At 38.1% G+C, this 24927-nt stretch overlaps 1 protein-coding gene across 1 annotated transcript in view; it reads right to left on the reverse strand.

Moving 5' to 3' along the window:
* Positions 1 to 23014, reverse strand: part of LOC103779440 (voltage-dependent calcium channel subunit alpha-2/delta-1-like) — a gene marked incomplete at its 5' end in the record, with an annotated part of 28100 nt that extends 5086 nt beyond the window's left edge. The window contains 13 exons of the mRNA XM_008947066.1: positions 4169 to 4251; positions 7799 to 7911; positions 11993 to 12122; positions 12266 to 12321; positions 16926 to 16978; positions 17081 to 17233; positions 17762 to 17833; positions 19019 to 19057; positions 20368 to 20435; positions 20799 to 20885; positions 22150 to 22253; positions 22657 to 22719; positions 22930 to 23014. Coding sequence (XP_008945314.1) covers positions 4169 to 4251; positions 7799 to 7911; positions 11993 to 12122; positions 12266 to 12321; positions 16926 to 16978; positions 17081 to 17233; positions 17762 to 17833; positions 19019 to 19057; positions 20368 to 20435; positions 20799 to 20885; positions 22150 to 22253; positions 22657 to 22719; positions 22930 to 23014 — 1106 coding nt within the window. The remainder of the gene's footprint in view (positions 1 to 4168; positions 4252 to 7798; positions 7912 to 11992; positions 12123 to 12265; positions 12322 to 16925; positions 16979 to 17080; positions 17234 to 17761; positions 17834 to 19018; positions 19058 to 20367; positions 20436 to 20798; positions 20886 to 22149; positions 22254 to 22656; positions 22720 to 22929) is intronic.
* Between the last annotated feature and the right edge of the window lie 1913 nt (positions 23015 to 24927).

Genomic DNA, 24927 nt, shown 5'->3' on the forward strand with positions numbered 1-24927 from the left:
TTCCTGTAAAAGTTATTTTTGAGAGTTCTTATAACAAAGTGGATAGCATCATTTTATCTTATCTTTACCTCTATCCATGCAAGTAGACACTGAACTATATTAAAACAGTTTCATTGAAATATACCAGCCCATTACATTAGTCACTCCTACATTAGTCACTCAGAAAACATGAAAAAACAACAGAATAGTTGGGGACGTCCTCTCTTTGTTTTCTTTCAAATAATATTCTGTATAATTTCTCTTTGAGGAGAGAAAGTATTGGAAAAAAAATTAGAAAGAATACTTTTTAGCCAATTTCATTTCATCAGAAGTGTATCAGAATTTTTTTGTATTAATTAATTAGTAATTAATTCATGCCATACCTTACTGTGATAACTCTAGAGAGGGTTATTTTAGAACATCACAGAGTGTAAAATATTCAGCACTCACAGAATGAAAATTAACGCTATTATAAAACCATATATTCATTGTTAAGTATCAAACCCACATATTCATTGCTATCTATCAACATTTCCTTGAAGGAAGTGGCAGTTCAAAATTTTAAAGATAAACATGGAAATATATATATAAGACATTTAAGTCTATAAACATACTTGTCACTCCTTTAGAAGTACATGATAATAACACATTTAATGCACTAAAACTTTGTGTTGAAACTTTAATAATTTATTAGAACCTATTGTGCTAACCATGACTATACATTGATGATTTACACTGACTACAAGAAGGATAAAACAATAATTTTGGCCAAAGAGCTTCTGACCTGGCCGTTGATATCAACTGGTTACCTCAAAGTTATATCTCTCATAAGCATGTATTTCAAATGCTTCATATTGCACAGAGAATAACTCTTCTTTAACTCAAGAGTTATTTCAAGTTCCAATGTATGGTCTTCCAAAAATTTTGTTTTATCCTCCTTTGTCTGGATAACCACACAAAGCTGTACAAAGATGCAGCCAATCCCACCCAGACGTATACAGTTATCTGGGCTGCTAACCCCTGGGAGCTGGTGGAAAGAAGACATTCCCAGAAGGGGCTAAAAACTTGTCAAGTTCTCTTTAGTCTCAGACATGGCAAACAAAACCAGTGTGCCTGTACAAAATAAGAGCAAGCTACTCAAAGGGGTTATAGAGACTATTTTGTTATCCTTGATGAAAAAAAAAAAAAAAGCAGCTGCCACTGTTGAACCTGATCAGCTGGTTTGTATCTGTGCTGGCTTCAGTGATTTTTAATAAAACTACACAGATTAATGTCCAGTGAGAACACATTTTCAAAATCACAGAGTTATTAAAATCAGGACGGTTGAACAAAAATACCTTTATAACATTCTGCTGCCAAAAGTCAATCAGCTGAAATTAGATTTCATGGGTTACCCAGTATTTTGGTTTATCTTCTTGAGCAGAAAGACATTTTGGGCATAAAAAACTCAGCCCAAGGTGAGTCTCTGTTATTTCATGTACACTGGACACTACCTTTTTAATTAAAATAAGGTTATTTGCAGAGCAAATTGCATGATGTTAATCTTCTAGATTTTAATATGAAATACCACTGGCTTTGGGTAAGGGACATTTGCCCTCCCTTACAACCTTCAGCCATGGCTGTGCAAGTTCCTAGGTTTGCTAGAAACCAGATCATTTAAATATAGACTAGAAAACTTCAAAATTGCTCAAATACAACTCTTAAACAGAACTTTAATTTTTTATTTCTTTTTTACTGATGTTCAAGTTATATTGATTAACCTTTCACTTAAGTATAAACAGAATATAAATTATTAAGAAAATGAGTGTTCTAAATTGTTACAATTTTCAATATTTTGCTGCACTAATTCTGAAAAATAATGTTTCCATTTCTGCCTCTAAGATGGCTTTACTTAGCTAGATATGTTAGTATCTCCCTCTAGTGGTTTTCTGAGTAATAATATTGATCAGAAACCTCTCAAGATTTCAAAGTTATGACTTTTATTCTATTTAGATCAGAATTTTTCTTGCATACATGTCACTAGCATAGCAGTGCACATTCTCACACCATTAAATGCAACACAGTCTAAAAACCCAAGGCTTTTGTTGTACACCCCAGAGTCTGCACTAGGTCAATATGCAGGACTTAATGTGTCTGTGTATTTCATTAGAAGAAAAAACCCAACTTCTGCTGTAATTAGGCAAAAAATATGTTTAGGTTACACAAAATTAAAAAGTAAACTTTGATTTTACTGAATTCATAGTTTAAGCAAGCTGATGCACACTATTACCAACTATCATTAACATTTGCATTAATTTGAATGCAGTGAAAACTCCTTTCTCAGTAACAACAATTACACTTAATACAGCACACTCATCCTTGCTATCCCTAAGTCCAGCTTTATTTTGACAGGTTTTGTGGTCTCTTCTAACTACTTTATACCTTTGTCTTTGTACAAAATTTCCTTCTTCTGTTTCATTTTAACAGGAACAAGGGAAAAACCTTTTGAAGAAAATGACACTGACTCAGCTGGTACATGTGCAACCTTGAAGAGCCAACCCTATAAACCCAACAGGTTCCCGTGTCTTTGTATTTGCTATGGGAGAGGCCCTTGTGTTCTCTAATTGTGATTTATAGGGCTCCAGACAGGGTTTTTTCATATTTAATTTCCCTTAATATTGCAATAGTAATTTGCTCCAGATTGTTGCTTTTGGGACTCGGTTCAGTCTGTTTTCTTTTTTATGTTCAGTAAGTAAAAATGTCTGCTAATTTTTTAAGCCAAGAACAAAACAAAAAATTAGAGAAAGTAACTGACCATCCACACCACATGAAAACTTGCAGAAAAATGAAGATAGGAGCGGACATCATGGCAGAGGCACGACTCGTTGTGCATATAGGCTGATCCTATTAATAACGGGCAAAGTAGCAAGTAGGGGAAAGGAAAGAAAACACAGAAAAAAAAGACATACAAGATGAGATATCATGCAGATTGCTGGCAGTTAGCAGAGTTAATGTGAAAGCATCCACCCAAGAGCAAGAGAATCACAGCAAATTTTGCAAATAAACTTAACCAAAACAATCCACTGTTACAAAATGCGACTTACACACTGATTAGCACATCAAGCTAGTAAGCAAGAGTTGTACTTTCACACACGATCGTATCGGGAGGATTTGGAGTATTTAAAATGACCAAATAGCTTTTGGATGCTTTTTCCACTTTGTTTAACCTTTGCTGGCCAGTAAGAAGAGTTCCTTTTTAAAATAAAATTTGATTACTAGAAAAATGCATTGAATACCAACTGTCTGGACTTTTTTAATACCACTGACATCTCGGTAATTGTGCCTCATTAAAGAAAATCAGAGAACATATTGGAACAAAATTTGGTATACAGCAGTTATAGCCAAATAACTACATTAGTTTTGCACAATTGTTCCTCTGCAGAAATGAGATGAGACATTACATATGCATTTTCAAACTATTTATTTTATATAGTAGCAGTTACTTCTCTGTTCACTATTTATTTGTCTTGAAATTTATTCTGACCATATTCTCTTTCATATAGTATTTTGAAAGGTAAGACAGGGAGTATATTCAAAATAATTTATATATGTGGCACAGTTATATTTTTTCTCCTTCAAAACTCTAATGCATACAGTCCAGGGAGAACTAAACAGTTTTGCTGATTTCAGGACAGCAATGCACTTTTATACCTGTTAAGAATGTGACCTAAGAGCAATACATATTTGCAGAATTTCTAAGAGGACATCCTAAACCAGACGTAATGTTTTTAATCACTTAATACCGCTTTAAATAATATCTGGAAACACTAGTATAAAAATACTACTTCTAAGCCAGGATTATAAATCATTTATGAAAGCTATAGAAGACCTGAATTTCATAGCACCACACAGAGACCATTAGTTTTATGCTTGCTTGGTTTGTTTTTGGTTTTGTTTTTGTTTTTCTAGTGGGAATCATGTGTGAAAGTGCGATGGTTATAGGAAAGGCAGATAAGAAAGCAGCTGTTAATTTTATGTTAATCATGGGACACTTGAATTAGAGTGGCTATGGGCTGGAGTGAACAGTATGTTTAGTGACTGATAGGTTACCAAGCTCCGAGGTACATTTGAAAAGTTTTCAATACTCTTCTAAAAGAGCTCTACAATTTTTTTTAAAGTTAGACCTGAAGTGTTACAAGTTCAATTTTACCTGTTTGGCTTCATCAAAACAGACATCAGGACCCTTTCTGTATCTAGGTTGCTTGACCATTTCACAAGGATTTGGCCCTTCATCTGTTTCTCTGGTTAAGGAGCATGACTTTTTGTCCATTCTACATTAGCAGGATAAACATTCTGGTTTACTTTCATGGGAGAAGAGAAGTTTTATGGAAATTTAGATAGTACTGAAATAAACATCAGTAGTCACAGTTTCTTGTAAAGAAAACCAACCCAACCCAACCCTCCAGATAAATCAAAATCAATTAGCCTTTTCTTTTTTTACACTGCTCTAATGAAGAAAATAAACATCCTGCATGACTTTTTAGAAATAGTACTTCCAGAACCATACACAACAACAACAAAATAAAAGCTGAAGTTTTGTAAGAATCTTCTCTACTGTTTTTGTTACCATTGCAAAAATATTGCAGAAAATATTTGATAAAGTAATAAACTTTCAATGGTGCTGATTGGTTATAGCTTATCTTACCACTGAGTTATTCTGCTAAAATGAAGATGAACAGTAAAAGTGAGGAAGCCTGTTTAGAAAAGCAGTGGTACATAGAGGCTGAAAATTGCAGTGAAGGCACATAAGAACTACTGGTTTTACTATGTGTACACCTATATTACCCCAAATATCACAGACAAGATCATCCAACTATAGGTTTTGATAGTAAATAACAGAGAAGATCCTGTCCAAACTAAAAGAACATCAGGATAGAAATGGGAGCAGTGACATGCTATTAATTAGCTAACTGTAAACATGAGGTAATGCTCTAGCCTATGACTCCAAAACCTGTAATTGCTGATATTTAAGTGTAAATACTTTATTTCACATTTGCCACAGTCTAACAAGGGACACAAGTCATTGCAGCATACTTGAAAGGTGTGGGTATGGTAAACTGCAAAACTCTTTTCTCTTGACCCTGCTTATACTATCATTCAGTATGTCAGCTATTTTTATTCCACTGCTGGTAGTACACACATGAAAGCTAAGCTAGACTGTGCTACAAAAAAAAATGAGCACTAAAACTTTACTTATCATAGTAGCTGTAGATTAGACTTCAAGCAATCCTATTCACGCACTACTTGCACTACTATGGGGTACTTCATTGCAATGAGTGGAGATGCTGGAAGGCTGGGGCTTGAACCCCGAGCCCCGAATTAATATTGACATATGGGTGATTCCCACAGCCCTTCATACAGAGGTGGTGAGTTTGCCTTATAGCTTCCCCCCAGGGTGCGGCCGGCCCTGCAGGGAGAGCCAGAAGGGAAATGAGCCCCAGGGGTCCCGCGTGGAGTTGACAAAGGTCAGGTGTGTGCTTGGGGATAAAAGCTGGGACCACTTGCAGGGAGTCAGGAGTGTCTGTCTGTGGAGTGCACTCCACAGAGCTTCCTGGTTCAGGGAAGACCTCCTGACTCTCCCTGGAGCTGGGCCCCAGCCTGTTTAGACCTTTGTGTACACGGGCTGAGCGGATGAGAGTCGCCATGTGGGCACCTTTCTCTTATATCTTTAGCTCTCTGGTTTGGCTATTTCCCATGCCAACTATGGGAAACCTCGGGTCTCTGTTTGTACCACCTGTTGTGAGCCGAGTCATGTCCTTTGTGGGATTGTTGGGGGTGGCATCAATTATGTACCAGCTGATGGATCTGTTTGTACCCCCAGCGATCGTTCATGGAACGTCCTTCTTGTCTACAATACAGTCTGTGTATTGGTTCATCTTCTTGCTGGCTGTATCATTTTTGTTGGGCCTGGTCATTGGCAGAACAGATGCCCAATGGAAGAGAAGCAAGAAGACACGGAATTCAGTTCTACAGATCTACATCTGTCTTCATTCAGATGTTGTCAGACTCACCTCCCTTTTCCTCTGCCGGGGCCCAACTGAAAGGGAAGTCGAAACATAGAAATATTTTAAACGACCATGTGTACAAGCAAAGCTGTACCAGCCAGAAGGAAGCAAAGTCTAATAATAACCATCTGAATAGTACCCCTAGGTTGTTCTGTCTGCTTGTTTGATGTTATGCTACATCTGCATTTCACAATACACCTTACTTACAGAAAAGAGAGAATAGCTTAGAGTAGTATACTTGGAACAAAAATAAAATCGTTCATTTAGTCAACATAAGCCTACCCAGCTGCTCCAGCTGCTATTTGAGACCGTTTACTGCTTTCTAGAAGCAGTAATTTTCTGAATTTTCTTTTTTGGGCCTCACAGGGAAATACAATTCATGTGCCCATTTCCCATCAAACGTGCTTCATTTTCTACAGCGAGTGCTGTCTATAAATTCAGACAGTGGCAACAGTTAATCAAAGCATCATGGACTGAAGCCAATTAGAGTATGAGTCTGTGTTTACATAGTTCTGTGATGACATGGATACTACTTCCAACCAAATGTAACTTCCTTTTCAGCCCAAGTGTAGATGGAATTCCAGTTTTATTAATGTGGCAATGAACACACTGCTTGTGCCAAAGAACACTGCCATCTACTACCATCTGCTTTTCTTTCAGCAATGGGAGACACTGTCTCAACTAACCTCCTGACATGGACTATTAGTAATTACTAAACAATTACTAATTGTTTTCCATATTGTGTCATAATAATCCAAATTATGATTTGATTTACCATCTCTGGTATGCTGTCTTCAAGTATATACAGCAGAGAAAAACTGAGGTGAATTTCTCCTGAGCTAGAATATGTGTATGTTGCTTTTACATATTTCCATCACCATCACCTACAGGTATCTTCTGGAATGAAACAGGCTGAAGGCATACAGTTTGGCAAGAAGGTGGCTGTAAATTAGAATACCCTTTCACATGCTTTTAATTTTAACGTACGAGTTGTGAGGACTCTGCTTAGCATGTATGCCACCTATGTTTCCAGCCAGCTCTGAAGAAACTCTATGCTAGAATCTGGATAAATTCTAGCCTTTAACTGTTAAAGCGGTTTCCACAAGAAGTAAACTGTTCTCACTGGCACAGAGCACACACTAAAATGCCTTCATCACTTCACCTCAGTGTTGCAGGCATCACTGCAGCATCCCAACATCTCATGACTGAACACTCTTATCTTGGTGTTGCCCTTTTTTGTTTGTTTCTCTAGACAGAGTACACAGCACTCCAGATGTGATCTCATCAGTGCTGAAGAAATGGGATGGATCAATTCTCCCTACTTGCTGACCATACTCTTGCTAACACAGCCCAGGATGTGACTGGCCCTCTTTATTGCAAGGTACAGTGCCAACTGATGTTCAGCTTCTCGTCTATCATGATCCTGAAGTCCTTTTCTGCAAGGTTTTTTTGTAGTCACTCCATCCCTAGACTGTTCAGCTCCATGCCGCTATTCTGTCCTGGATCCAAGAATTTGCATCGGCCATTTGGAAACTTTATTAAGTTCCTGTGAGCCCATTTCTGTTTAGGTCCTCACAAAACCCAGCTTTCCTCTCTACCACAATGTCTGCTGCCTCAGATGATTTGTGATATTGTTTGCAAATACCTGCTGCTACTCCAACGGCAATCATGCTACTAGTATGTACATAAATAGGCCATTTTTTCCCAAGTATATTCCAGTATATCATAGCCAAAAATCAATCCACGCTAGTAAATAACATGGTTTTAAAGGATACCCGGCTTCTCTGCTTGCATCAGTGGCTTTGGGTCACAGGAGCGGCACAGCAGTTGGCTGTCACTAATAATGAATACTAGATTGGTGTTTGAAATCTTCTCTGCATGATAAAGTCTGGAAAAAAACAGCCAACAAAAACCTATGTTTAAATGAAGCACGAAAATCCCTATTTGAGAAGGACACACAGTATTGGAATAAAAGTAAATCAACTTCACAGATTCAGTCTGCCTGCTACTGTTTATCTTTTCCATTAATGAACACTAAGAAACATTTATAACAAATTTTGTAATCTTTTTGACATTTCCATGGTCCCCCCTTTCAACTAGACTTATTAGTGGAAAAAATGGAGAAGAGCATAATGTGACTTTAATCGAGTTAATAGCTAGCTCTGTACTACTACAACAGTCGTACTGAAAAACAAAATCAGTTCAGCACCAATTCTTCCCCTGACGACATTAAGAAAATCTCCAACCACAGAACCAAACAAAGCCCCACCACATAGACCTGTCTGTAAGAAGAGTGAAAAAGAGGTTTAGGGTATGTATGCTGTGTATTGGATGGGTATTTCTTCCATTTTTATGTACATGTAACTCCACAAAAGGCCTTTAAGTTAGCAGGGTCATCTTCAGTTTATACATAATTGTATTAGGCAGTGTTATACCTTCAAGCTATTGATACTATACTTCATGTCTTAGATACTAAAGGTATTTCTGGGTTTTTCAAGGGTAATTTTCATGTATAATTTAAAATTACTGGAAAGGCAGACAGACATTCAAAAACGCAGAGGAAAAATTCCCATTATTTCTTAGTCATTAATAAAATATATTTTACCTGTCAAAGAGAGAAAAATTCAGGACAATCTAAAAGGTTAATTGCTTTCAGTGGATTCTAAACACATTTTCATACACATAAAAAGTAAGTAAGTATTTTCATCTAGGTGGTTATCACTCTGTACAAACAGTTTTATTATTTAGGTGTGAATTGGTTGGATTACTTCTGAAATTTCACAGATGATGAGTTCATACCAGTAATTTGGTACAAGAAGAGGACAAAATACCTGTTAATCAAATAATGGACGCTGTGATTACACAGTTGGTTGTTTTAACAAGCTTAAATTGTCCTTTCACATTCATTCTCACATCCTGGCACTATTTTTGTTACACTAGCAAAATTTCTGGCTTTCAATAAACTGAAGAACTCTTCTGAAAACACTACAGATTATAAAAAAATCCCCAAACCCACAACCAGATAACCATATAAAGCTAAAAAGAAACCCCCAAAACCCAGCTTAATGAGTTCTCTTCACAACCACATACCACACAAACATGCATTAGCAACATGGAGAAGGAAGTGGGAAAAAATATCTGCTTGTTTTCACTGTATTCACCATTATCCAATGTCCTGTCTTTCTTTCCTGGCATGAAATAGTGTCTTCCAAAAGTTTGAAATCTGAAAATTGATTTTAATTTCTAATCTTCATAAACTCCTAATGTATGTAGACTTTTAACCCAGCAGGCTTTTGCATGAAACGCAGAACTAGGTCCAAGTTGCTATGTTTCTGAAGCATCTGATTTTTTTTAACACAACATTAAACATCATCTTGAATAGGCACATAGAGCCTGAGGACTAACACTTTTAATAACAAAATAAAACAGAATGGTTTGCTCAGTAAGACCCACAGCTCTTAAATCATGAGTACTATTGACTAGAAGGTAAACTGGAAGATAAATTGCATAACCTCTTTGACCATCAAAAATTCCAATGCATAATCAGATTAAAGAAAATCATCTCCTTTTGAGTGCCTTTAAATTCATGTCATAAATTAAAAGTAAACAAATTGTAACTGAGATAGAATATCCATGGAGCATATGTGACCTACACCACTTAGACACACGCAAGTCTATGGGGCCAGATGGGATCCACCCAAGGGTACTGAGGGAGCTGGTGGAAGTGCTCACCAAGACACCTTCCATAATTTATCAGCAGTCCTGGCTAACTGAGGAGGTCCTAGTTCATTGGACATTAGCAAATGTGACACCCATCTACAAGAAGGGCTGGAAGGAAGATCTGGGGAATTACAAGCTTGGCAGTCAGCCTTTGGTGCTAGGGAAAGCTATGGAACCAACTGTCTCGAGTGCCATCATGAGGCACATACAGGACAACCAGGTGATTAGGCTGAAGTGTTGGGGTTTAAACCCCCAGCCCTGAATGAGAGTTGGCATATGGATGATGACCACAACCAGGCAAGAAAGACCCTCCTTATTGGTTTTCACCCAGGGTCTGGCCAGCTTTGGGTGGGAACTGATTAGCAGATCACCACCAGGTGCCCCTGCCTTCCACATTAACTTGGAGGTGAGGGAAGAAGCCACCTCTATAAGAGCTGACTCTGCTTGCACTGGGGTTGGGAGGTTTGTCTACACAGTGTGTGAGCTGTGTTGGGATTCTGGCTATTGGGAAGGGCTTCCTGACTGTTTGAAGCAAGTGGAACTCCCAGGATGCCAGGGCCAGAACATGAAGCTGTTTCTGAGTCCCTCCTATATGACTGGGCTCATGGCCTGGCTGCTCCCATGGGAGTATGCCTTGGCTCCTTGTCTGGCTCGCTCCCTTCTTCATGCCCACTGTGGTGGGTGAGGGCATTGACTTGTTACTCCCTCTGGTTGTCTGGCACTTTGGATCTCTGGTGTGTGATGTGGGAGTGGAGGGAGGAGTTTGGCTGCTGGTCTATCTGTTAATGATACTATCATTCTTTATTGGGCAAGTAGTCAGCAGAAGATAGATCCAGTCAGCATGGGTTTATGAAAGGCTGGTCATGCTTGACTAACCTGATCTCCTTCTATGACAAAGTGACCTGCTTAGTGGATGAAGGAAAGACTCTGGATGTTGTCTATCTGGGCTTTAGTAAAGCCTTTGACATAACTTCCCATGGCATTCACCTGGAGAAACTGGCTGCTCATGGCTTGCATGGGAGTACTCTTCACTGGGTAAAAAACTGTCTGGATGGGCAGCCCAGAGTGGTGGTGAATGGAGTTAAATTCAGTTGGCAGCTGGCCCCAGGTGGTGTTCCACAGGACTCAATATTGTTTGATATCTTCATCAGTGCTCTGGATGAGGGGATCAAGGGCACCCTCAGTAAGTTTAGAGACAACACAAAGTTAGGTGTTGTTAGGGGTGTGTTGATCTGCTTGAAGGTCAGGAGGTTGTACAGAGGGTTCTGGACAGGCTGGATCAATGGGCTGAGGCCAATGGTATGAGGTTCAACAAGGCCAAATGTTGCATCCTGCACTTATGTCACAACAACCCCATGCAACACTACAGGCCTAGGGAAGAGTGGCTGGAAAACTGCCTGATGGAAAAGCACCTGTGTGTTCTGGTCAACAGGCAGCTGAATATGAGCCAGTAATGTGCTGAGGTAGCCAAAAGCATCCTGGCTTTTATCAGAAATAGTGTGGCCAGGAGGACTAGGAAAGTGATTGTCCCCCCTGTTCTCGGCACTGGTGAGGCTGCACCTCGAACACTGGGTTCAGTTTTGGGTCTTCACTACAAGAAAGACATTGAGGTGCTGGAGCATGCCCAAGGAAGGGCAATGAAGCTGGTGAAGGTTCTAGAGCACAAGCCCTGTGAGAAGCAGCTGAGAGAACTGGTGCTGCTTAGCCTGGAAAAGAGGGATTGTAGTGAGATGGCAATTGGTTTGTTCTCCCATGTAGCAATCAGACTAGAGGAAATGGCCTTGAGTTGGGCCAGTGGAAGTTTAGATTGGATATTAGGAAAAATTTCTTCACCAAAACGGTTGTAAAGCCCTGAAACAGGCTGCCCAGGGAAGTGGTGGAGTCACTGTCCTTGGGGTATTTAAGAGGTGTGTAGATGTGGTGCTCAGGTACATTGTTCAGTAGTGACCTGGCAGCACTGGGTTAACAGTTGGACTTGATCTTGAAGGTCTTTTCCAACCAGAATGATTCTATATACAGAGTACAAAACAACAAAAATTTGATGGAAATATTTCTATAATTCTTATTACAATTAATCCTAAACATATACAAAGAACGCAATTTATTAGTTTACTGCTTATACACTTCTGTGTCTTGCTTATGTAAATTTGGTCTAATTCATCCAAAATATGGTTTTTGTTCTTATATTAGTATCGTTATGTTTTGTAAAATAAAATATCCAAAAGTTATTTATATCAAAGAAACTTTACCTGGAGCAATTTATACAGTCTACAATCCCACCAAAGGATTTATCATCATTTTCAAAGAAATACTGAGTTTGCTCAGTGATACAGCTTGTTTTAGGCAGGGCGGCACCAAAATCATCATCTTCCATATCAGCTGACAGAAAGAAGAAAATAAATAAATAAACTATGACATTTTTAAGTCACAGATGCAATGGGGAGATCCAAATGTGGCCCCCAGCCTAGATTCTTACCTTCTACTTCACCCAAAGTTGACTCTCTAACATTCTCTTGACTTACCTGCTTCAAGGAAACGTGGAAAAGTCAAGCTCAAAAACAGCTGCTGTAAGATAGACCTGAACACAGAAAGACAACACATTTGTTAAAGGCTCTTTGTCTTTTTGTATTTTAATGGATCCTAAAAAATGGCTCTAATGAGTTATTAAATGTGGCGTATTATGCTTTTGCCAGTCAAAACACTATATTTAAACTTTACAGTTCAACTCTGATTTTCTTTACAAACTTTCTTCAGGGTCTTCTTTCACATGAATCTTTTATTCTAGTCTCAACATCTGCTACCATTTGCACCCATAACTTACATAGTGGAAATGTTATCATGCCACCCATTCCCTCCTTTTATACATCTGCAGGAGGTGGAAGAGGCATGTTGGCATTACTCTGACACTTAAACCAAGCAGAATTCATTTTGAAGACATTCAGGGAAAGTGTTCCTGTGGTAGATACTTCACATTGCTAAAGGTTCCTTAAATTGCTGAGGAGATGAACACTGAAATATTACAAGTATACTATAAAAAAACAATACTATAGCAGATGACTTAAAATCACCTCTATTCCTGCTCTTAAGGTATAGAATATATTTTCTGTGTAAATGCTACTGAAACACTTAGGCTTAAAGAGTTTCATTAATTTCAAATTATTTTTCTTCATTCATGATCGTATTTTTCATATTTTTTACTGGAAGCAAGTACCAGCTTGCCACATTCATGGTCCACTTCTCCTCTAACAACTTGTCAGAACAGGAATTGCAACAATTATATTCCTTGACTCCTTGCTTCTGCTTAAACTTTCCTAAGTTGTAGTTTCCTGTTGTCATGTTTTAGGTTTGCTTCTACCTACAAATATGACATGATCTCTCCCCATCTCATTCTGTTCTAACTCTTGTTCTGCAGAGAGAAGGGACTGTGTAACTTAATCTAACCCCCAACCTTATCCAGAGTGATCATGAGAAAAGAAACTGAATCTTTGTCACCTCTCCAGTGGAGGGAGATTCCATGAAAGAGCTCTGGATTCACATCCACAGCTTTGTGCCTTGAACTGTCCATTTGACAGTGCACCAACCACCAAGGATGAGAAGAGGCCTCATGCCATTCAAAAGTGATGGAATTTGCTGGCAGAAGATACTAGTCCTTTGTGAGGGCTTACCACAGAATTTACAGGGAACTGAATGAAAAAGGCAGTCTGGGAAAACTGTAAAGTCTTCTGAGTTGAAAGAGTATGAAGAAATGGTTTGTACTCTCCGAACTAAATGCTGTTGTATCTTGGATAAATTTTGAAAATGATTGCTCACACTTCTATCCCACATTGTTGCCTGAAATACTATAGTTTTCTTTAATAACCTGGTTTCCCTTATTTCCTGTGCTTTTGCCAGGTGCCTCACTGAATCCATTTTTGGTCACCCATTTTCACTCTGCTTGCTTAATGGCCTTCTCTGTCTGCTTCTGACCTAGATTCCATTAAAAACATGTCCATAGAAAGTACTTTCATGTGGTGTTTTCAAGCTAAACATCACACAAAAATAAACCTCAGGTCTAAATTGAGTCCAGATCACTGAATCTGATTTAAACACTGATAAACTAAAGTTCCTCTGTTTGAGAAAAGAGCTCAAGTTTCTCTTCTGGATTATTGCCCATCTCCAGTTTTTGAGGTTTGCTCTTGTCCAAGAAAACTGAGATTTTTTACTGTTGCTGTTAATGAACTGCAACCAACAATAAAAAACAACATGCAATTTTCATAGTGCTATCCGTGAGAAAATTACTGCATGTTTGTTCAGCTGCTATGTATTTTAACTCTTAGCTTCATGAAGCATGTAATTTATTCCAGCTTGATAGTTATAATAAAGAAATAAGCATCATGAAACTTTAGAAAAAGGAACAGTCTCCAAGGGTGCAATTCTCACCAATGCAAAAGTATCACATCAGTCCCAATTACTTATCCCAACGCAGGGCTGGAGGAAGTAGCTGATAGGGTGTTTATCTACATGGCCCTGAAATAGGTAAAATTATTTCTGTGGCTATTACTAATAACACACAAGCTGGAGGCAAAAGAAAAGAAACCTAAATGGATATTTGGTGTTAAAGCGTATTCAGTATTCTGACTGTGAAAGATAAATCTAATAACAAGTGCAATCCTATCTCTCTCAAGGTCAATCCTAAAACTCCACAACAGTTCAAATATACCAGTTTTCCCCCTCAGCTATAGAAACTGCTAAGACAATGACTACAGAATTATCCAAAATGCTTTATATACATTCACTTCCTTGAAACAGTTCAGTAATGCTTTTCACATTCTATTTCAAAGAATCAACTAATAATTAGCATGAGAAAATTTAGCTCAACTGTGCCATCAGATAACATGTTGGCTATCCTACTGTCTGAAGCAAGATTTATTTACCTTTTGTAATAGAGAAGCTTCCTTGGTCACAACTGAGTGAAGCTCATTGACAGAGCTTTTAACTAGACTTGAATTGAGAGGGTGGTAAAATCAGGCTTGCTTGTGACAAGCTGTGAGATGAGACACCAAGGTTAGAGGAACAGAGTGCTAGTGAGGGCTCTCAGCCTGCTGCTCTGAAATGTGCTGGCTACACTGCAGTACACTTGAAGTCTTACAGAGATGAGCCAAGCACTCCTGAAGTAATAGAAGCCAGCAGGAAAACACAAGTGAAATACCTCAAAGGAATTTCTTTCTTTCAACAGGTATGTTAGCCAGAAAACTCAAAGAAAGTGTATCTCCATGATGAGCAAGACTGCCAAGCTTGTAACAAGAGATGAGGAGAAGGCTGAGGTTCTCCACAATATTTTTGCCTCAGGCTTCACTGGCAACCTCTCTTCCCACACCTCTCAAGTGGATGGACTGCAAGATAGGGACCAGGGGGGCAAAGTCCCTCCCACTGTAAGAGAAGACAAGGTTAATGATCACCTGAGGAACCTGAACATCCGTAAATCTATAGGCCCTGGTAAGGTGCATCCCAGACTCCTGAGGGCATTGGCTGACATAGTTGCCAAGCCACTCTCCATGATATTTGAAAAGTCATGGCAGTCAGGTGAAGCCGCTGGTGACTGGAAAAAGGCAAATGTAACACTTATTTTTAAAAAGGATAAAAAGTAGGACTCTGGGAAGCAATGACTTGTCAGCCTCACCTCTGTGCCTGGGAAGATCATGGAATGGATCCTCCTAGAAGCTATGCTAAGGTAGATGGAGGACAGGAAGGTGATTTGATGCAGCCAGCATGGCTTCACCACGGGCAAGTCCTGCCTGACCAACATAGAGGCCTTCAGTGAGAGAGTGACTACATCAGTGGACAAGGGAAGAGCTATGGATGTCTTCTCTCAGGACTTCTGTAAGGCCTCTGACATGGTCCCCCACAACATCCTTCTCTCTAAATTGGAGCAACAGTGAGTGGACTGTTCAGTCGAAAAGGAACTGATCAGATTGTTGCTTTGAGAGAGTAGTAGCTGATGTCTCAATGTCCAGATGGAGATGGGTAACAAGTGGTAACTCTCAGGGCTCTGTGCTGGGACTAGTCCTGTTTAATGTCTTCATCAATTATCTAGACAGTGGGATTGCACCCTCAGCAAGTTTACAGAGGACACCAAGTTGAGCAGAGTGGTTGACAGACCTGAGGGATGGGATGTCCTCCAGAGGGACATGGACAGGCTTGAGACTGGGCCTGTTTGAATCTCATGAGCTTCAAAAAGGTCAAGTGCAGGGTCCCACAGCTGGGTCAGGGCAATCTTCAGTATCAATACAGGCTGGGGTAGGAAGGGTTTGAGAGCAGTCCTGCAGAGAAAGACTTGGGTGTACTGGTGGATGAAAAGCTGGATGTGAGCCAGCAATGTGCACTCACAGCTCAGCAAGCCAACGGTATCTTGAGTGGCATCAAAAGAAGCATGGCCGGCAGTGGAGGGAGATGATTTTGCTCCTCTACTCCACTCTGGTGAGCTCTCACCTAGAGTCCTGTGTCCAGCTCTGGGGTCTCCAGCACAGGAAAAGACATGAACCTGGTGGTGCAGTTCCAGAGCAGGGTCACAGAAGTGATCAGAGGGATGGAACACCTCTCCTATAAGGAAAGGCTGAGGGACTTGGGGTTGTTCAGTCTGAAGAAGAGAAGGGAGACCTTATTGTGGCCTTTCAATACTTAAAGGGGGCTTTTTAGCAGGGCCTGTGGCAATACAACAACAGGTAATGGTTTTAAACTAAAAAAGGGCAGATTTGGACTAGATACAAGGAAGAAATGTTTTACAATGAGGGTGGTGAAACACTGAAACAGGTTGCCCAGATAGGTGGTATACGCTCCACTCCTGGAAGTATTCCAGATGAGGTTGGACAGGGCTCTGAGCAACCTTATGTAGTGAGGATATCCCTACTCGTTGCAGAGAGGTTGGACTAGATGACTTTTCAACTCTGCTTCCTGAAGCTGATTTTGCACAGTCATAACACACAACCACAAAACCTGGCAAGAGTAGTTTTGAATTAAACTGTTTGAAAGAACACTGATTTTTTCAAGGAGCCTGGAGAGAGCTAAGAATTTTAATGATAAGAAACCGCAGAAACAAAGGATTCAGAGCAGTTTTATGGAGGGATAAAAACCAGACTAATACAGTTTCAACCCACTGACTAACTCTAGTTTGGACATCTGGATTTCCTACACATTTGTACTTACCAGGCAGCTGCCGAAGCCCACCATCCTAGATGCAAGATATCTGTTATTGTAGGCTGGGAAAACAAAACAAAACAAAAGAGATTATATTATTTGTATAAACACCTGCAGACTTTTAAGGGAACGTAAGTCACTGCAGAAAGGACTGCTATACTGACCACATAAGCAGAACGAAGTCCAGCTCCTTGCTTTGGTTCTTCTTCAGGATCACAGACTGACTGATAGTCATATGACTTGTTAAAGGCATACAGGGACATGTTGATCAGGTTTCGCATCAGGCCGGGATCAATTTCACCAAAGAATCTTCCAATCTGATGAAGGAGTAAATATATAGATAAGTTAATTACTTCCAAGTATTTTCTCCTAAAAAAGGGGACAGTTCTGAATTCTGTCCCTCCCTTTTTTTTTTCCTCTACACAACTTATCCAGTTGTGCTGCTTATGTATTCATTTCTTTTTTAATTATTTCTTTGATTCCCAAAAGAGAGTTGGATAACTCCAGTTAGATATTAATTGTTAAAGGCACTATCTGTAAGACCACCTTGCTTAGGGAAAAGCAAGAGGAATGTGAGGAGAGTGGATGCCATACTACTTGCCCTTACCATTGTCAGCCTACCAGCCTAAGGGCAGAGAACAAAGAATGCAATTTGGGGGAAATATGGCATCTCAATCTATAAATAAGTGTGACAGAGACTGACAAAATAACTGTAATTTCTGATACAGCAAAATTTTTTGCGATTTGGAAATGTTATTCTTAGGGTAAGCTGAATGCAAAATGTTTTCTTCTCTTAAAACCTCTTCCTATTGTTTTTCATGTTCTGTCTTTAAAAATATACATACCTGTTGTGTATATTCATCCCGATTTGACATCAAAAGAAATCCACCATCATCAAGGATAACACAGTCCACATGCTATTGCAAGAAAATAAAATATGTTTTGCAGCAAGGATTTGTTGAGAGAATACTCTGTAAGAAACTATTTTTTATTCAACACTTCAGAAGTATCTTCAAGTTGATGTGGCTCAGGCTAAATCACAACCCCATAGCCAAGGGCCAATACTAAGCTATAATAAGCAGCACTATCAGTATTATAAAAGTTCATACAGATCAAAGGCTTATTTGTGGCTTAAGTTCATGACAGTTCTTTTGTAAATTCTTATTTGCTCAATACTTTGTTAGCTCTGAGAGTGCTATATCCTTATTAAGTCTGATTATAATTGCATCTCAGGTCATAGTAAGAGACTACAACTTCTCATGTACTTCAGCCATGCTTCAAGTTCTTTTCCATTTGCAGCTTTTAATGGTAAAAATATTAAGGCCAGTCTCTCAGTTTGCCAGTCATGATTATTTTCACTTGCCAGGGACAGTAGTGAGTTTCTTCCACATTTCAGGTGCAGAAATGGGAAGCCCCCTATGCTTTGCACTTTGTAAAAGACCTTTGCAGTCAGAGATTGGAGAGATAGCAGTGAGGCCAACTAAATAACCTCCCAGAGTACCCTTTTTGCTGTAACTCTTGTAAGCCCATGGCAGAATCTGACAGTGTGCTATAGCCCCTGAAGCTGTGCTCTCCTGAATGCTAGCAGAGCTACCGGGTCCCTGCGTCCTGCATGGGCTGGGAGCAGCGGGGAAGATGGCTAATGACTGCTGAAGGGCACAACACATACTGCTGCCTTTCAGTTTGCATCTGCCCTTCTCTGAGGCACTTCTAGTGTTCTTTTCCTCAGATATTTTTTTCTTTTTTTGAATTATTCCCTTTTCTCAGGACTTGCCTCTTGCTTTGAAAATTACTGTTTCGTTTTTCTCACCTTTTCTTTACATCACTCTGTATTGTTCTTAGTCTATTTTTTTTTCTTCCTTCTGGTTCTCATAATTTCATTGCAATGATTCTTGCAACAACCACTTCACCTGACTTTTATACCCTGTTTCACACCCTCCCCTAATCTTCATCTCTTTCTGAAGACACAAATGGCTAAGTCCTGTTTTCTGTAAAATTAACCCTCAAATAATAACACTAGAATAATTGTCTTAGGTAAACCTAGAGAGAATTAATGACTTTTCATAAATTACCAGATATTCATAAACTGAACATATTCTTACCATACTGTTTCTCTCACAGCCACAGATTTCACTGTTGCACTAAAAAAAAAAGAAATACAATAATCTTCAAAAAATGCTTCAAAAGAAACTATTCTGTAGTGATATTAATCAATCAAGACAAGAACACGTCATTGGATATTCAATACTTGTATATAAATTTAAATTTTTAAATTTTAAAAATTATATTATTTTTGAGTGTGTGTTGTTGTTTATCATAAATATCTCTGTGAACAACTGGTATTCAGTAGCTATCAATGGCACAATCTTGACTATCTTTCACAAAATCCCTTTTTTACATATCCTTTTCTAAATATGTTCACTATATTAGAGGAAAGCACTTTGGAGGACTTGGCAGGAAGTCAATGCTGTGAGTATAAAGTAAAGGACAAAGAACATGTTCATTTCATTATGTATGGGGTATGGAAAGAAAGCCTAGAAAATACCTTTTTTGACCAAGAAATGGTTCACCAGTCTCAAAGCATGGGAATCCCACCATCTCTGGTTAGTTTTTATGGCTTTGCTAACATGTCTTTCTCTTTTTCTTGCAATATGTGCATATACACATGTACCTGTCACCCTGCATTATGTCCTGAGCAAAACAAATGCTAGATAATGTCATTCATCTCAAATGAATTCTCAGACATTTCTTTTTCTCCCTTTTTCAGTTATGTATTTTTGTCCTTAACTGTTCTGACATTTAGGGAATACATGAGCCTATCTATTGAACTACAGCTCTAATACCTACAGTGACCAGACACTGTTATCAAATCCCCAAATATGCAATCAACCAAGAAACATTTCCTGATCCATTTGTTCCATAACTGTCTTCATTTTATCCCTCTCTTTTTGCAATGCACTCTTAATTCCTTAGTTTTTCCTTCTATTTAGCCTCTTCTTCCCATTTACTACACCTAAGCACTAGATGTAAGGAATCAAAGGTTTAGGCACCCATTTCATTAAGCTCTGCTAAAACGCTGTGATGCTGGTTGCAATATAAATCCTTACTGTTCACTGCTTACTCATCCTCCATAATAAATAAAAATAGATTCACCAATTCTTTTCCAGATTTTACTCAGTGCTACAGCATAATCTTAGTAGGGATACTACTGGTTGGAATATTTAATTTTTCTTTTCATATCCATGTCCTATAATTACAAAAGCAAGACACGTACAAAATGCAGTCTATTTCAACATAGATTTATTTTGTGCATGTGGATGATTTAAATACCACAACTACTTGGCAACTACACATCACTGTGACTCTGGCACAAAGAGCTATTAGACCTATTTGCATCTGAAGCTTTGAGAAATGCAAATAAAGTTCAAAAAAGACTTGGTCAATTGCTTACCAGGCTCTTGATTGTGGTTTTTGTGAAATTTTCCATCCATCTGGTTGCGTCAATTTTTATTCCAACAACTAACAAGAAATACATAAAAGTCATTTTTAGTAAAAGAAAAAAAAAAGGTAACTGTAGAATCCTAAAAAAAAAATAAAAAAGGGAAAAATTGTAGTAACATCTAAATTATTAAAATAGAAAAAGATAAAATATGAGTTTTGCTCAGTTGTCTGACCACCAACATCCTTCATGAGACTAATAAATTAAGCACTCTTACTCAAACACAACCAGATCTTTGGCTTGATTTCCACTAGCAAGATTAAAACAGTCTCAGAGAAAAGAATGTTATATAAAGTGAAGTTCCTTTGAAATCTCAATTAAATTTCGAATTCACTGTTGAGTAACAATGAAATAGCTAGAGTTTCAGCACCAATCCATCTTACCTGCTGGTTTCAGAAGCTTCCCATTAATTGTTATTTCCACAGCCTTGCTTACCATAATACCCGTTTCATAGCTATTGGCACCACTTTCTGAGAGTATAAAAGGGAAAAAGAAAGAGATCAAGGTGATGTAAAAGCCTCTTCCAACGAAAATGAAATTAATGATTATTCAGATTCCCTGAAAAAATTTTTAAAATCCTGATTCAAAACCACTGTCCTAGTTATACTACACATTTATCACCTGCCGTAGCTCAGATAACTAACATCTGGATTGCTAAAAGGAACACTTTTGTTTACTTTTCTTAATTCACTTTTTGTACATTGTTTCACTGCTTCATAAACTTACTCTAGCTTTTTTTTTTTTTTTTCTGCAAACAGAGCCATGAGTAGCTTTATACATGTGAGCAACTCTGTTAAAACCAGGATCAGAGCCAAAGATTTTATCCTGCTGTCGTCTGTGTATTTTTCAATGCAGGGTATACTGACACCACTCACTAAGCAACAATTACTTCTCTGATGGACTTCAGCCCCTTTTCAACACTGCTTAGTATGAAAAAACAAGTTAAAAGTACATTCCCTGGAGCTCTTTGAGGAACAACAGAGGCTTCAGGGAATTTAGTTAATTACTTTGTTAATATTTTATTGAAAAAAGATGCATGAAATAAGTATGAAAAAAAAGCAATAAAAGACCCCATAAGTTTAAGAGAGGAGCATGTAATTTGTGGTAGCATCTGCTTTTAGACAAGCTTAGCAATGTTAATGCTGCTCGGATCATTAACCAGCACTTACTATTATGCATATACAAGTTTTAAATATCACAGTATTCAGACAAACCAGCTTTGGTGAGTAGCTGTAATCTGAAATAGAATTCAAACGCAAAGTTTAAATTAAGCAGCAGTGCAGTGGACAGAGTTGTGGACTCTTCGACCCTTATACCTGCTCACCCAGATTAGGTTTGGTGCAGATGTATACAGAACTCAGCTTAAATAAGGCCTTTTTAGGTAGTGCTATTGTTCCCAGATGCAATTTTCTTTCACTTCCTTTTAAAATAATTTTGCCAAAGCACCTGCAAAACTATTTCAGTAATATGAACATCAGCATTCAAAATCTTTTCAGCTTTTTTTAATTCAGAGCATAGAGGGTCACCAGAGTTGATGACAAATTCTCATGTCCCTTGTTTAATGTCATCCTAGCTACCTTTTCCTTAATAATGGGTGACATTCCATGGTTTTTTTCCTTCTGAAGTGTCCTACTCACATCCTTTGTTAGCAACCTCAACTGGTATGGGAAACTTCCACAAGCACCCTTACACTGGGCTAGCTGGCTCTGTCATCTCAAACCAGCAATGACTTACTGTTGTAGTATGGAGCTGTGAAGATATAGTTGTCATTATCTAAACTCCGTTTATAGAAGCTGACTTCATAAGTTTCAGCATTTTCCAACCAATCTTCTCCTGCCCTAATCACAAAAAAAATAGTGATCAAAAAAAGATAGTTAGAATCTCAGACTGCCACCTTTCACTGGTTAACTACCAAGTGTGATCATTAAAAGAACTTTTGAAAGAAAATGCTATTCTTAGAACAACACAGATCTTGCCTCATTATTTTTGGATATATTGAGACAAATAGAACTCAATACTACTTACAATAAAATATAAGCAAACCTTTACAGCACTTGCTATTGCTTGAGAAATTATTTCAAAATATTTTATATCATTAGTAAACACCAAAACAGAAGAGAAATTGATTTGGGGAGTAAAATTCATTGCCATTTTCCCATCTTGGGGAAACAGAATAATGTAAGAAAATGGATAAATTTGCCATCTACCAGTATATCTGTACTATTTTAAAATAATCGTTACCTTTTTGGGAACACTCTAGTAATTCCACCATCTGTAACAACAAATTGTGCAACAACTCCATCACTGTAAACAAAAATAAGATTTAAAATGAAAACTGGCTGAAATTTTCACAAGTTCTTATGTCAGGGGTTGCCATTTAAGTCCATAAACATGAATTCCGTTACCTATCCTGTGTAAACATTAACTCTATATCTGTAGATACACACGCATGTATATTATTCCATATTATTCTTGACATGCATTAAAAAATTACTCAATATTAAGAATACTTACAGAGACAGTTTACTCCAGTAATTCTGGGCAAGATCATTTGTAAATCCTGCATCCAGCAAAACTCTAATGACCATATCAGTATTACCTATCAAAAGAGTTAAAACACCCAGCTGAAAACATATGACAGGGAGTTTCATTAAATGGCTAAAATGAAAATCTGAGATGTCAAGATGCTACATCCACAAAAATTGGGCTATTTCTATTAGATACACTGTCGAACTCCAAATTACACCAAGCACTTCCTGTTAAATAGATCGCTCTCACACTGTTGACTTCACTTAAACTTTTCCTTCATTTTATCCTAAGAAAACTATCTTTGTGCCACAGAGATAAGCAAAGTGATAAGGGTACAGGCCACAGCTTTGCAAAGCCTCTCTCTTAAATTTGGATTTGAAACTATTTTTAAAGCATGTTTTCATTTAAACCTTTTTTTATCTCAGGTGATGCAATGAAAGAACACTTAATTATTAGTTATACTCACTCTTACATGCTACAAAAATTGAGATAATTCAACTACAATATAAATAAAATAAATTAAATAAGTTAAGTCCCAGGCTCTGAAAAAAAAAAACTATCTATCATCTGAAAATGGGTACAGGGAAAGAAACTGATTTTGAATTAGTAGCTTAGAAGAATATATCAATTTAAACTGCATTTGAAAGGACGTTTGGAAGTCACTGCTTCTTAAGCATCGTTTTCAGTGCTGCTTTGCGAGAGAAAGGTCTAGGAATGGTCAACAGAAGTAAGCACACACTTCAGTGAAGATTTTACCACTATGGAAAATAAAGAGGAGCTGAACTGAAGCTCAATAATGTAAAGGGAAAATCTGGCTTTTGGTCCTCAGAGTCATGCAGTAAATCAGTGTTGTTAAGTCAGTTGTTCTGTGACTGGAACCTGTAGCTCTGAATTCTGCCAAACCCCAGCAGCTCAGCCTTGCTGAGGAGACTGAAAACTCCTTCTGGGGAAAAATATAAATAAAAATCACCAACTTTACTCAGTTTTATTCCACACAGAGCCAAAACATGTTCTGTGCTTCACCCTAAGTCTCAGGTTCCAACTGAAATAGTTTTCACAAAATAGATCAATATGGACATGTATTTGGGTACTGAAAAGCTTTGTAAGCTTTAGCAAAAAGGCTTTCTCATAAAATCCACTGAAGCCTGAATGTGTGAGCATGCTATGCCTAGAGCCAGCACCTCTGGTTACCAGCAGGAAGTACTGTCTCCTATCACCTTAATACATTAATTTTATTCTCATTAGATATATTTACATGGCTTTCCTAGGTAAACCTGTTAAACTGCACTGAATGCCAGAGACCCATCTTCCCTATTCACATGCACAATGCCATAGTGTATAGTATGTACTATAAGTTAGGATACTGTTTTAAAAACATTTCTCCATCTCCAAGTAATGCCAAAACCCTACTAATCAACATAAGGATGAAATTTAGAGGGGTTTCCTGCATGCACATTTTCCTAGAAATTAAATTGATACTCTATCCAAATATAAATGCCAAGAATCTCAGAGGGCTATTTATCTCTGCTAATATAGACTCCTAATATTTTACTGGATGCATTTTTTATTTAGGATCCCATTGTACTGCATGCACTTCCACAAAGTAAGACTTGCTTACTCATGTAAAACTGATGTTGAAGACAAGTAGGTTATATTGCTCTTACTGTCTTCTTAGTAACAACACAGGTAGTTGTCTAACTTTATGGCTAATTTCTAATAGGTTAAAGTTAAATGGAATGAGTTAAAATGCAACAGGCACTAAACTTATACGATATAGATTATTTCAATTGGGGATTTTATTAGGTAGTCCTTTTGAAAAGCATTTTTAGCTGAGATTTCCAAAGCCACTATTTCCTTTAGACAACACTTTAATTATTCAGAAGAGTATTTTTAATGTGACTTAATTATCAGATAATAGAAGGAAAAAAGTGAATTTCATTGCAGATTCTAAAATGAACCAGTCAGCCTCACTTCCATCCTGGG

The sequence above is a fragment of the Merops nubicus genome, unplaced genomic scaffold (genome assembly GCF_000691845.1).
Source record: "Merops nubicus isolate BGI_N331 unplaced genomic scaffold, ASM69184v1 scaffold5789, whole genome shotgun sequence".
NCBI classification, from domain to species: domain Eukaryota; kingdom Metazoa; phylum Chordata; class Aves; order Coraciiformes; family Meropidae; genus Merops; species Merops nubicus.